Source organism: Jaculus jaculus, chromosome 1, assembly GCF_020740685.1.
Source record: "Jaculus jaculus isolate mJacJac1 chromosome 1, mJacJac1.mat.Y.cur, whole genome shotgun sequence".
Lineage (NCBI taxonomy): Eukaryota > Metazoa > Chordata > Mammalia > Rodentia > Dipodidae > Jaculus > Jaculus jaculus.
This window is the reverse complement of record NC_059102.1, coordinates 187,171,732-187,185,861: the sequence shown is the minus strand read 5'-3', so window position 1 is coordinate 187,185,861 and position 14,130 is coordinate 187,171,732. Positions and strand designations below refer to the sequence as shown.

The following is a 14,130-nucleotide window of genomic DNA, read 5'->3' as shown; positions in this document are numbered from 1 at the left end:
GCCTCTAACCACTGCAAATGAACTCCAGATGCATGTGCCCCCTTGTGTGTCTGGCTTAAGTGGGTACTGGGGAATTGAACCTAGGTCCTTAGGCTTTGCAGGCAAGCACCTTAACTGCTAAGCCATCTCTCCAGCCCTCAGATTTCTTTTTATGTCAAATTATTTTTTAATATATATATTTATTTATTTGCAAGCAGAGAAAGATAGAGGAAAGAGACAGAGAGAATAGGAACACCAAGGCCTCTAGCTGCTGCAAATGGACTCCCAGTGCATGTGCCATTTTGTTCATCTGGCTTTATGTGGGTATTGAGGAATTTAACCCAGGTCATTAGGCTTTGTAGGCAAGTGTCTTAACTGCTGAGCCACCTTTCCAGCCCTTGTGTCAAATTATTTTTAATTACATTCTGAACATTTTGAATATTGCTTTGCGAAGTATTGATTCTTGCTTAAATCCTATGGTGAATGTTAATACAGTTGCTTTAGCAGGCAGGTGACCAAGGTAGGGTTGAGCTATGTGTTTCTATCTATTTTCTGTGGTTCATGGTTCCAGCATCTATTCATTTTCAAAGCCTATCAGTGATATTTGGATTTAGCACATACCTCCATCATGAATCTGGGGCCTAAACATCACTTCAGTGTTAACTATCAGATTTAAGCAGCAAGCAGGCTGGAGAAATTACAGATAACCTGATGGCATCACTTCCTTGAACTTTGTTATCTTCACTACCTCCAGATGTTTCTGGATTCTTGGGACTTCTTTCTTTTGTTACCTGGTCAGAAAGCTAAACATCGTTGAATTCTGCTTTCATACTGGGAGTCATGTAGCCAAAAGCAGAGAAAAGTGACTGTAGGATTTTACCCTATCCTATTTTTTTTTTAAATTATTTGTAAGCACAGAGAGAAAGAGAGCGCACCTCTTGTCACTGAAAAAAAAAAAAAAAAAAGTCTACAGTCATTTCTCCAGCCCCCATCCTATGTCTTTACATCACATCTCTACTGAACAGAAAAGAAACTTCTTCCTCTCCCCTAGTTTTGTCTCCTAGAGGTCACCATTAGCAGCTGGTCTTTCTACTACCCTGGCATCTGTAAAGGATTTAGGAGATTAAAGATATCAAGCAAAACTTTGGGGTGTTTTTGCATTCTACCTGAGCATTGCTTAGGCTAGGATAAGAGAGCTTTCTTATGCAAACAAGAGGGCTCTGTGTTTGCAAGTTGTGCCCACTTGTGGGGTTCTGGCATGTGGAATCCTGTTTAAGAAAGCACTGAGGACTTGACCACTGTTCCCTATAGCCTTTTAGAGTGGATTTGCAGTACTACATTGCTTTCTTATAGCATTTGCTGTGATCACTCTGCTGATGGTAATCAATCTCTATCTCTGTAGACCTGTGAGATTTTCTTCCTAGCTGCTCAAGTCTCTCAAAAATTCCCGTTCTCCCTTCTGATCTCAGTGTGTCTGCTGTACCATCCTAACTTCCCCCTTCCTGAAGCTTCAGCCTAGAAACTTCTGCAGGCAGCAAGCAAGGGCAGTCATAAGGATTATCATGTTTTTCTTCTCTCAGGGGGTCATAGTTTTCACTACATGTTGTATGGTGTCCTGAAGACTGTTGTTTCAAATGCTTTTCTAGTAATTTTGGTTTTGTTGAGAATAGTACAACTATAGTTGTTCTATGACTTGTTAGTTAGAAGACCACTTCTTTTGTATTAATACAAACTAAGGTTTGTGATAGCCTTAGTTAAGTTACTGGGGGTAATAATAGAAATACATAATAGATGGTAGGAAACAGACTTGAAAGGCTTCATGTGGAAACTTTGTCAGAGGAAGAGCTTTGAAAAGAATTTAGAACAAAGAGGAAACCATGGTTTGATTCAAAAGATGGGGCAAGGACTCTTTCTGACAGATAACAAACTGGACTTACCATGGGAAAGGCATTGCAGTCTTGATAAACAAGGTTGCACTAGAGGGAGAAATAAAATCCGTTCAAAATGTGAGCAGAAAAAGTGGAAAAGGGGAAAAAACTGTTAAAGGAAGTTGAACTATGGAAATAACAGAAAGGCTAGATAATGTTACTTTGTAGGGATGTAGAGGCATCATAACCTTTTTAAAAGACTTATAAATATATTTTGTTACTTATATGAATAAAGTATTTCATTCCTTCATTTTAAAACCTTGTTAATTTCCATAACAATAGCAAGAAAATCCTAGAGACCTTTCCATTTTCTTGTTTGTATCTTGTTTTCTTTATACATTTCTTTCTATTCACAAACTGAATTACTCAGTTTTCATTTATCACCTCTTTTTGTTTTTTTACATGTTTTGCATATATGTGTGGAGGCCAGAGAACAACCTTAGGTGTTATACTTAGATACTCTGAGGGTCTCACAGTGGCCTGAGGCTCACCAACTAAGCTACATTGGCTAGACAACAAGTGTTAGAAGCCTGTTTGTTTCCTCAGTGCTGAGATTATAGGCATGTTCTACCATGCAGGGGTGGCATTTACATGGATAATAGGACATCAAACAGGTCTTTAAGATTGGAAAGCAAGCCCTACTGACTCTCCCCACCACATACCAATACCTCTTAAAACATGCCACATTCTTTCTTTCCCTTTTCTCTTGCTCTTCCCTTTTCCCTGTTCTCTCTGTAGATGTTTATTCCTTTCTCTCTGTCCCGGTTCTTCACATTGAACATTTAAGAAAGTCCTTGTGTAGCATAGCTCCTCAAAAGTATTACTTGTTCATAATTTGAAGTCCTCTCCTTCCATTCTCTCTTAATCTACTTGGACTAGTCCAACAGAACTGTTCTTTTCAGCTGGGCATGGTGGTGCACACCTTTAATCCCAGCATTTGGGAGGTCAAAGGTAGAAGGATCACTATGAGTTTGAGGCCAGCCTGAGACTACATAGTGAATTCCAGGTCAGCCTGGGTTAGAACTATTCTTTTCAGTCACCAAAGACTGAATAATAATAAAGTTAATAATTTTTGCTTTATAGATAGTTGTAGACACACATACCCTTCTTGAGATATTTTCATTTTTCTGCCATCTACAAATCTCATTTTATTTATTTAATGAGAGAGAGATGTCCAGTCATTGCAATAGAACTCCAGATGTGTGCACCCTAGTGCACATGTGCAATCTTGTGTTTGCATCACCTTGTGTGTCTGGCTTAGGTGGGACCTGGAGAGTTGAACATGGGTCCTTAGGCTTTGCAGGCAAGCACATTAACCACTAAGCCATCTCTCTAGCCCTGAATCTCATTTTTTTAAACTTAACATATAAATGGATTTTATTATGCATTTTCATATATGTTTTGTTCTTTCTTCCCACTTCTGTTATTTCTTTAAGTCAGAACATCACTTTTAAAGAACAAGTCACATGCTGTAATTGCTTTCCTTTTTCTCTTAAGTATCTTTCACTTGTGCGTATTCAGGTGTGTGTGCGCACATGTGCACCCAACATGGTGTCACTCTGTTGCTGTAGCTACAGAATTGCAAGTGTGTGCCACCATGCCCATCCTGCCTTATTTCATTAAGAAGATGGGAGGAATAGAAATGAATAAGCCCCAAACACAATTGAGTAGTCCTTATTCATTTTTAGATAAAGTGATTTCCTAGAAGCTTGACTGATCATACAGGCCAACAAACATGAGGTGTTGTCCTTCCTGTTATCAAGTAACTGCTGCTACTAGTTTATTTTTATCTTTCTAGAGCTCATTCAAAGATACGTGCATGAATAAGGTGAATAAAGGTATATGTGAACAAAATTATATATCTTCCTCCATTTTGCATTTCTTATCATATTAATACTTATATTGCACTATTCTGGACCTTATTTTTACTTACAGTATATCTTACAAATCTTTTTCTAGCACTGTATTAATAAATTCTCCTGTGTTTTCATATTGGTATAACCCATTATATTGCTATACATAAATTACTTTTCCCAGAAGTTCATTATGAAAAGTTTTAAGAACATGACAGAATTTAAACAATTTCACAATTGCTGGTATAAATCTTCCATTTAAATTATACCATTAGGACTCTACTGTGCTTTACATTATCATTATCCAGTACTCATCTGTCTTGTGTGTGTGTGTGTGTGTCACAACTAAATTGCAAACATTTATATGCTTTTCCCTCAGTACTTCACACATATAGTGATTCATTGTAATTCAGTATCTAAAAGTTTTTCTCCTTTTATGTTAAATTTATGAATAATGAAATATATACACTAATATAATGTAAATTATTATCAAGACATAAAACATTACCATCACCCAGAGATTACCATTACTCTTCCCAGCTAGTCTCCCAGAGGTAACTTTCTGAACGTTTTGTACCTCAGATGAACTTTCCTTGTTCTAGAATGGCATATAAACAAGCCCTGCAGAATTCCGGTTTTTTGTGTCTGCCTTCTTTTACAGATTATAGTGATTTTTGAGATCCTGTTTGTGTTGTGATTTTTTTCATAATTTATTTCTATGAAAATTTTTATTTAAAATTTACTTTGATACTGATTATTCATTTCTACGTTGACCAGTGTTAGCTTGATGTATCTTTGTACTTTTTCACCTTTCTGTGAGTTTGTAGCAAATATAGGTTTCTTATAGGCAGAATATTGTTGGATTTGCTTTTTAATCTATTCTAATAACCTTTGATATAATCTACTCTTATACCACTTACATTATGTATAATTTAAATATGCGAGCTTGATTTATTCATGTTTGTACCATTTATTTCTTTAGCTTTCTCTCCTGTTTTGCAATTTTTGGATTGAGTAGTTTTTATTCCAGTTTGTCTCTGATTTATTGGCTACAGTTCATTGATATGCTATCTCAGTATTTGCTGTAGCATTAGTAGTATATGTTGTCTTTAAATTAGCAGTTTTCAAATGATTTATTACACTTCAAATGTACTATAAGAACATTATAGCAATATTTTTGCATTTATTCCTTCAGCCTTTGTGTGGTAGGAGTTTTTGCAGGGAGGGAGTGTTATTAGTTTCTTATACTATAAATTCCACACTATATTGTGGTAATTTCTACTTAATAATGAGAAAAAGTTGTGTGGTGCTTACCCTTCCATGTGCTCACACCTCCAGTGTTCTGTATGCTTCTGTGTAGAGCATGTGATATCATTTTCTCCTCCTTGGAGGACAAACTCCTTCAAGTGACCTCACTTTAGGCCTTTTCACCCCCATTGATCAATTCTTCTACTTACATATATACAATACATATATAGCATCCTATTAAGTACCCCCCTCCCTTCCTTTCTCTCTCCTTTATATTTCTTTTCTAGTTTACTGCCTTTGCTACTGGGTTTTCTTCCTACTCACACAGAAGTCCAGTCATTTGTAGCTAGGATCCACACATGAGAGAGAGCATGTGACGCTTGGCTTTCTGGGCCTGGGTTACTTCACTTAGTATAATCCTTTCCAGATTCATCCATTTTCCTGCAAATTTCATAACTTCTTTATTCTTTACCACTGAGTAGAACTCCATTGTATAAATGTGCCATATCTTCATTATCTACTCATCAGTTGAGGGACATCTAGGTTGGTTCCATTTCCCAGCTATTATGAATTGAGCAGCACTAAACATGGTTGAGCAAGTATCTCTAAGGTAATGTGATAAGTCCTTAGGTTATATGCCTAGGAGTGCTATAGTGAGTCATATGATAGATCTATTTTCAGCTGTCTTAGGAACCTCCACACTGAGTTCCACAATGGCTGGACAAGATTGTATTCCCACCAACACTGTGGATGGGTTCCTCTTTTTCCGCATCCTCATCAGCATTTATGGTTGTTGTAGTCAGGTTCGCATTGCTGGTAGAAATCACCCAACCAAGAGAAGCTTCTGGGAAAAAGAGGTTTTTGGCTTACAGGCTCGAGGGGAAGCTCCACGATGGAAGGGAGAAATGATGGTATGAGCAGAGGGTGGACATAACCCCCTGGCCAACATAAGGTAGACAGTAGCAACAGGAGAGTGTGCCAAACACTGGCAAGGGGAAACTGGCTATAACACCCATAAGCCTGCCCCCAACAGTACACCACCTCCAGGAGGCTTTAATTTCCAATTTCCATCAGCTGGAGATGTAGCATTCAGAACACCTAAGTTTATGGGGGACATCTGAATCAAATCACCACAGTGGTCATTTGTTTTTATGATGGTAGCCAATCTGACAGGAATGAGATGGAATCTCAATGTTTTAATCTGCATTTCCCTGATGACTAGGGATGTAGAACATATTTTTTAGATGTTTGTATGCCATCTGTATTTCTTCTTTTCAGAACTCTCTATTTAGTTCCATATCCCATTTTTAATTGGCTTGGTTGATTTCTTATTATTTATTCTTTTTAAGTTCTTTTTATATCCTAGATATAAATCCTCTGTCAGATGTATAGCTGGCAAAGATTTTCTCCCATTCTGTAGGTTGCCCCTGCTCGGTTTATAGTGTCCTGTGCTGTACAAAAGCTTTGTAATTTCATGAGGTCCCAACAGTTAATCTGTGGTTTTAGTGTCTTGAGTAATTGGGGTTATATTCCAAAAGTCTTGGCCAAGACCAATATGTTGAAGGGTTTCCTCTACTTTTTCCTCTGACAGTTTCAGTGTTTCAGGCCTGATATTAAGATACTTGGTTCATCTGGACTTAATTCTTATACATGAAGATAGATAAGGATCTGTTTTCATTCTTCTGTAGATACATATCCAGTTTTCCCAGCACCATTTGCTGATGAGGCTGTCTTTTCTCCAATGAGAGGTTTGACATTTTTGTTGAATATCAGGTGGCTATAGCTACCTGGAGTTACATCTGGGTCCTCTATTCTGTTCCACTGATCAACATGTCTTCTTTTGTGCTAGTGCCATACTGCTTCTGTTATTAGGACTCTGTAGTATAGGTTAAAATCAGGTATGGTGATACCACTAGCCTTATTTTTGTTGTTCAAGATTGTTTTAGATATTCAAATTTTTTTTGTGTTTCCAAATGAATTTTTGGATTGTTTTTTCTATTTCCATGAAGAATGCCATTGGAATTTTGATGGGGATTGCATTAAATGTGTAGATTACTTTCGATAAGATTGCCATTTTCACAATACTGATTCTTCTGATCCAAGAACAAGGGATGTCTATCCATTTCCTAGTGTCTTTTGCAATTTTTCGCTTGAGTGTTTTAAAGTTTTCATTGTAGAGATCTTTCACTTCCTTGGTTAGGTTTATTCCAAGGTACTTAATTTTCATTGATGCAATTGTGAATGGACTCCCATTCTCTGATTTCATCCTCTGTGTGTTTGTTGTTAGCATATAGGAAGGCTACTGATTTCTGTGTATTTATTTTGTATCTTGCTACATGGCTATAGATGTTGATCAGCTCTTAACAGTTTACTGGTAGAGTCTTTAGGGTTCTTTATGTATAGAATCATGTCATCTGCAAATAATGATAACTTGATCTCTTCCTTTCAAATATGTATCTCTTTTATGTGTGTCTCTGGCCTTATTGCTATGGCTAAGACTTCTAGTACTATATTAAATAAAAGTGGGGACAGTGGACACCCTTGTTTTGTTCCTGATTTTAGTGGAAAAACTTCCAATTTTTCTCCAATTAGTAATATGTTGGCTGTACACTTGTTATAAATAGCCTTTATTGTGTTGACATATGTTCTTTCTATTCTCAGTCTCTGTAGGACTTTTATCATGAAGGGATGTTGGATTTTGTCAAATGCTCTTTTTGAGTATCTAATGAGATCATCATGTGATTGTTGTCCTTCAGTCCATTTATATAATGTATTACATTTATTGATTTGCGTATGTTGAACCGTCCCTGCATTTCTGAGATAAAGCCTACTTGGTTGGGGTGAATGATCTTTTTGATATATTCTTGTATTCTGTTTGCCAATATTTTGTTGAAGATTTTTGCTTCTATGTTCATGAGGGAGATTGGTCTGTAATTTTTGTTGTTGTTCTATCTTTGCCTGGTTTTTGTATCAGGGTGATGCTGGCTTCGTAGAAGAAGTTTGGTAGGAATCCTTCTTTTCCTGTTGTATGGAAAAGTTTAAGAAACAGTGGTGGTAGTTGTTTTCTTAAGGTCTGCTAAAATGGGCCTGGGCTTTTTTTAGTTGTGAGGTTTTTGATAACTGCTTGGGTCCCCATACTTGTTATAGGTCTATTTACGTGTTTAATCTCATCTTGATTTAATTTAGGTAGGTCATATAAATCAAGGAAATCATCCATTTCTTTCAGATTTTCAAACTCAGTTGAATATATGTTCTTATAGTATGTACCTTTGTTTTAATTTCTCTGGTATCTGTTGTGATGGCGCCTTTTTCATCCCTAATTTTATTAATTTATTAATGCACACTTTCCTTTCTCTTTAGCATGGAGGATCCTTTCAAGTATTTTTTTTCCCCGAGGTAGGGTTTCACTTAGCCCAGGCTGACCTATAATTAACTATGTAGTAGTCTCAGGGTGGCCTCAAACTAATGTTGATCCTCCTTTACCTCTGCCTCCCAAGTGCTGGGATTAAATGCGAATACCACCACACCCGGCTCAAGTATTTTCTATAGAGCTGGTTTTGTCCTCAAATATTCCATTAGCTTGCTTTTGTTGTGGAATGCCCTTATTCTCCATCTGTTTGGATGAATAGCTTTGCAGTATAATATAACCTTGGTTGACATTTGTTATCTTTCAGAATTTGGAATACATCATTCCAAGCCCTGGCTATTAAAGTGTGTTGAGTGATAGTCTATGATCCTGATAGGCTTGCCTTTGTATGTGACTTGATTTTTCTCTTTAACTGCTTTCAATATATTTTCTTTGGCTGTATGTTTGGTAGTTTAATTATAATATGGCAAGGAGAGGTTCTTTCCAGGTTTTGTCTTTTTAGTGTTCTAAATGTCCCTGTATCTACATTGGCATCTCTTTCCCAATTTGGAGGAAGTTTTCTACTATGATTTTGTTGAAAACATCTACTATGCCTTTGGTGTGAAATTCTTTTCCTTCTACCATACCCTGAATTCTTATGTTTGATCTTTTCATAGTGTCCCGAATATCTTGAAATTCCCATTCATACTTTTCTATTAGTTTGTCTTTCTCTTTTTTGGACTGTATTAGATCTGCCACCTGGTCTTATTGTTTAGATATTCTGTCCTCTCCTTCATCCATTGTACTAGTGAGATTTTCTACAATTTTTTTTAAAATTTCTGTGTTCTTCATTGCTAGTAATTCTGACTGTTTTTCTTTATTATTTCTATTTCCTTATTTATGTCTTGTATTGACCTCCATATTTCATTAAATTGGTTTCCTGTGTCTTCTTTAAGTCCTTTGATTTCCTCTTTGATTTCTTTGAACATATTTATAATCATCCTTTTGAAATCTCTCTCAGGTGTTTCCTTTAAATCAGTCTCACTGGAGGTCATTTCTAATGCATTAATAATTTTTGGTGGATATTTTTTTGTTTGTTTTTGTTTTGGGTTTTCGAGGTAGGGTCTCAATCTGGTCCAGGCTGACCTGGAATTCACTATGTAGTCTCAGGGTGGCCTCAAACTCACAGTGATCCTCCTACCTCTGCCTCCCAAGTGCATGCACCGCCACTCCTGGCTTTTTGGTGAATTTTTATTGTCATGATTTTTTTGTGTTTCTTGTGTTATATTGTACATGTTTTTACATCTTGGGATTAATTTAATGCTTAGATTTTCTAATTAGCTGTAGTATTATTAGATATATCAATCAATCAGATGTTATATATCTTCAGGGTAGGAGCTTAAGGTGATAGGTATGGCTCTTAAGACTCTCAGAGCAACTACAAAAGTGACCCTAGATCTTGGGTTTGCCTGCTATGAGAATGTTCATGTAGGCTGAATGAAGCAAAATACAGATTCTGAAATTTTACCAAACAACGTACACATTCAATGAAAAACAGCACAGAGTATTTATGCAAGAGTAGTAGGTATTACAACAACCAAATCCTCTAACAAAGTCACAGTCCCTTAGGATTTGCGTTTCTCCACACCCTTAATCCTGTCAAGTAGGAGGCTAAGGTTTCTGGTCTGTAGAGGGTTCCAAGTCAGCTTGTGACGAAATGAGACCCTTCCCTAATAAACAACAGAAGAGGAAACAAAAAACACTATAAATCAGAAAGCAAAAAATATAAAGTCCAAAATAAAGCTTATTTAAGAATGGCCAGTCTGGCCATGTATCAGACTTAACATATAATTTATCCTGACATGGAAGGTGCAATCAGCACTTCCAATTCAAGCCTATATACCAGGCTTTTTTTGTGGGTACTGACCTGTTGTAATCCCAGTTACCTTTTGGGATGGTTTTGGTCTCCATTATGCTGTGCTCCTGCTTGGGTTCCATTTTGCTGTGCTGTGGGCTCAGGTAGGCTGGCTGGGTCACTGCTTTGATTGCCTGTGCTGGGTGCTGTGTAGGTGAGCTCTCTTCCTTAGGTCTCTGGTGCTTGCTAGCGCTTGCGCTGGTGGTGGGGGGAGAGCAGGGGAGCTGTGGATGGTGGCTAAAGTTCTCCCACTGGTCCACGTGATCCTCTTACTCAGGAGCTGCTCTTCCATCAGTTCCTGCTGTCCTCCCTTCACATTTCTTGAGTTTGTGATGAGCTCCGATGTGAGTGGAAAGTCTGTTTAGCTGGCTTTTCTTGCAGCTCAGGTCGTGCCTTGTGGCTGTGGCCACACGGACCTGCTACCATTGATGCTGGAGCTGCTTCTCCCTGCTTCCGTGGGCTTCATGCTAGTCCTGGCTGACCTGGAATTCATTGTGTAGTCTCAGGGTGTTCTCGAACTCACGGTGCTCTGCCTACCTCTGCCTCTGGAGTGCTGGGATAAAAGGCGTGTGCTACCACGCCCAAGTTCTTTTTTTTTTATTTTTATGTGTGTAATATTTCATTTTCTCTAGCTATTTTTCACATTTTCCCCTGTGACTTTGCTATTAGTGAGTTTGATGTTTATTTATTTCTTTCTCTCTTATTTATTTATTTAGAACAGAAAGAGGGAGAGAGACTGGGTATGCCAGGACCTGCAGCCACTGCAAATACTCCAGACACATATGCTACCATGTTTGTCTGGCTTATGTGGGACCTGGAGAAGTAAACTTGGGTCCTTAGGCTTTGCAGGCAAGTGACTTAACCACTAAGCCATCTCTCCAGCCCTTTTTTGTTTGTTTGGTTGGTTGGTTGGTTGGTTGGTTTTCTAAGGTAGGGTCTCACTCTAGCTCAGGCTGACCTGGAATTCACCATGTAGTCTCAGGATAGCCTCGAACTCTGGCAATCCTCCTACCTCTGCCTCCCGAGTGCTGGGATTAAAGGCGTGTGTCACCACGCCCGGCTGTTTTTTTTTTTTTTTTTTTTTTTTTTTTTTTAATTAAGGTAGAGTCTCGCTCTAGCCCAAGCTGACCTAGAGTTCACTATGTAGTCTCAGGCTTACCTTGAACTCACAGCCATCTTCCTACCTCTACCTCTTCAGTGCTGGGCTTAAAGATGTGTGCCACCATGCACAGCGATAATGAATGTTTCTTGGTTTCACTTCCACCATGGCTCCTTTTCTTGAGTTTTGTTGACTTTGGGTTCATGAGTTAATAGTTTTCATTAACTTTGGAACATTCTTGGTCATTATTCTTTCCATGTGTTTTTAGTCTTTCCTTCTGCAAGCTGTTTACTCTTTTTTGTTGTTGTTGTTTTATTTTGTTTCATTTTCATTGCTGAGTTCAAATCCAAGGTCTCTGCATGCCAGACAAGCACCCTATCACTGAGCTACATATGCAGGAATTTTTCTTTTTTTAAAAAATTTATTTATTTATTGAGAGTGACAGACAGAGAGAAAGACAGATAGAGGGAGAGAGAGAATGTGTGTGCCAGGGCTTCCAGCCTCTGCAAACGAACTCCAGACGCGTGCGCCCCCTTGTGCATCTGGCTAACGTGGGACCTGGGGAACCGAGCCTCGAACCGGGGTCCTTAGGCTTCACAGGCAAGCACTTAACTGCTAAGCCATCTCTCCAGCCCAATATGCAGGAATTTTTCTTAAGCCCAACTACCAGAGCCAAGCTTCTCTAGCTTGTTGACCCAGTGGAGTTCAGTTATAATGATATTATAAATGTCCTTGTATACTATCTTGTCACCTTTATCATTTGCAAATTGCTTTTGATTGGTTGATATTTTTCCCCACTTTAGCACAGATTGTATGCTCTTGCTTCTTGTCTGTATTTGGGTTATTTTTGGGTGGTGGCTAAACACTGTGAATTTTAATTTTGGGATTTTATATATTTTTATATTTCTATAAATACTGTCCTTTTTTCTGGGGTATAGTTTAGTTACATGTGAATAGCTTGACCCTTTTAAGTCTTGCTTTTAGGCTCCGTTAAGTGGAACCAAGCAGTGTTTAGTCTATAGCTAATCTTTCCCTTTACTGAACCAGTGACCTTTATGAGCAGTCTGCCTGATGTCTTGTGAATTATAAGTATTTCTGTCTGGCTGATGGAAATAGGAACTATTTCTGGCTTTATGTAAACTCCCATTCTTACTCCCTCTATTCCTTTTGGGTGGTCTTTTCTCTAGACGACAACACAGTACTTTCCTTACACATGATGTGCTTATCAGTGCTCACTTCATGACTGGAAGTAGCTTTATATAATTTTCCTGAGTTCTCTCTGTGTGTAGCTTTCAATTTTTTGGTACTCTGTCTTGCAAACACTAGCTGTTTTTGATTCCCAAGACTCCCAGGTCTATCTCATCAGTTCAGACAGTTTATCAATTCTAACTGGTTTTCTTTCTCTGAATTAAATGGATTGAACTTCTTTTTTTAATGGACAGTTTTTCCCATTTCATTTCATAGGAAGACTTTCCTGTCCACTGTATTGCTTTAGTACTTTTGTCAAATATCAAATAACTTTGTTATGAGTGTCAGTTCTAGATTCTTTATTCTGTTTTGGCTATCTTTTCTAAAATTAGTTCCTTATTGTCAATCATGTTGGTGTTACAAAACTGAATATGACTTGCTAATTTGCATACACTTTCATAAAGCTTGTATGGAAAACTGTCAGCTTGGGGTCAGTCCATGGAATGTTCCCCTCATCCTATGACCTAAGTCCTAAGAGAGCCTCTTTTAGATGGTTAAAAAAAATAACTTTGTGTAGATGATTTATCCAGAATTGTTACTGTTAAAAGGAAGTTACAATTGTCTACTTATGATATATAAGTTAAAATGGATACATTTTTCTTAGAAATACCTGTCTCTAATTTTTTAATCCATGTGTGTATATGTTTTATGTTTTGTTTTGTTTTTATATGACTGTCTCATGACGCACTCAGTTGGATAAAGAAAACAAATCTGCCAAACAATGCGTTGTTATTCTATTCTGTTACTGACAATTGTTTCTTTGTTTCTTTTTCCATATAGAACTTACAGTGGGAGATGTTATTAAGTTAGATCCTAGTGGCTCTCCAAGAAAAGTCTGGGGGAAAAGCCCTACAGAGTCAGTGCTAAAAATTCTTGGAGAAGCTGAACTACAACTCCAAACAGAACTACTGGAAAATACAACTGTTAAAAGTGGTAAGCATTAGAAATAACATTACTAATTAACTGGGCATGGTAGCACATACCTATCATATCAGCACGTGGGAGGTTGAGGCCGAAGCAGCAGGAGTTCAAGGACAGCCTCAGCTACATAGCAAATTAGAGGACAGCTTGGACTACAGGAGGCCTTGTTGTGCATTCATTCATATTCATTCTCTTTCTCTCTATATATATATGTATATAATTAAAAATTAAATTACATTTTTAATATGTCTTCATTTTAAGTAAATTATCTGAAACTCATCTTTTTGTTACAGTTTACAAATAATATGGGGAATTATTTATTTTCCCTTATGGGGTGGTTGTTATCCTAAATTATCTTGAGGGGTTTTTTTTTTTGTTTGTTTGGTTTTTTTGGTGTTTCAAGGTAGGGCCTCACTCTAGCCCAGGTTGACTTGGAATTCACTAATGTGGTCTCAGGGTGGACTCGAACTCATGGTGATCCTCCTACCTCTGCCTCCTGAGTGGTAATATTAAAGGTGTGCACCCAGCTGGTTTTGTTTGTTTTGCAAGCAGGGTCTTACTCTAACCAAGGCTAGCCTTGAACTCCCAGTGAT

General features: G+C 37.7%; 1 protein-coding gene across 1 annotated transcript in view; it reads left to right on the top strand.

The window, feature by feature from the left end:
• Nek1 (NIMA related kinase 1) overlaps positions 1-14,130 on the top strand; it is a 176,937-nt gene that overhangs the window by 124,854 nt on the left and 37,953 nt on the right. The window contains exon 27 of the mRNA XM_045153398.1: positions 13,397-13,549. Coding sequence (XP_045009333.1) covers positions 13,397-13,549 — 153 coding nt within the window. The remainder of the gene's footprint in view (positions 1-13,396; positions 13,550-14,130) is intronic.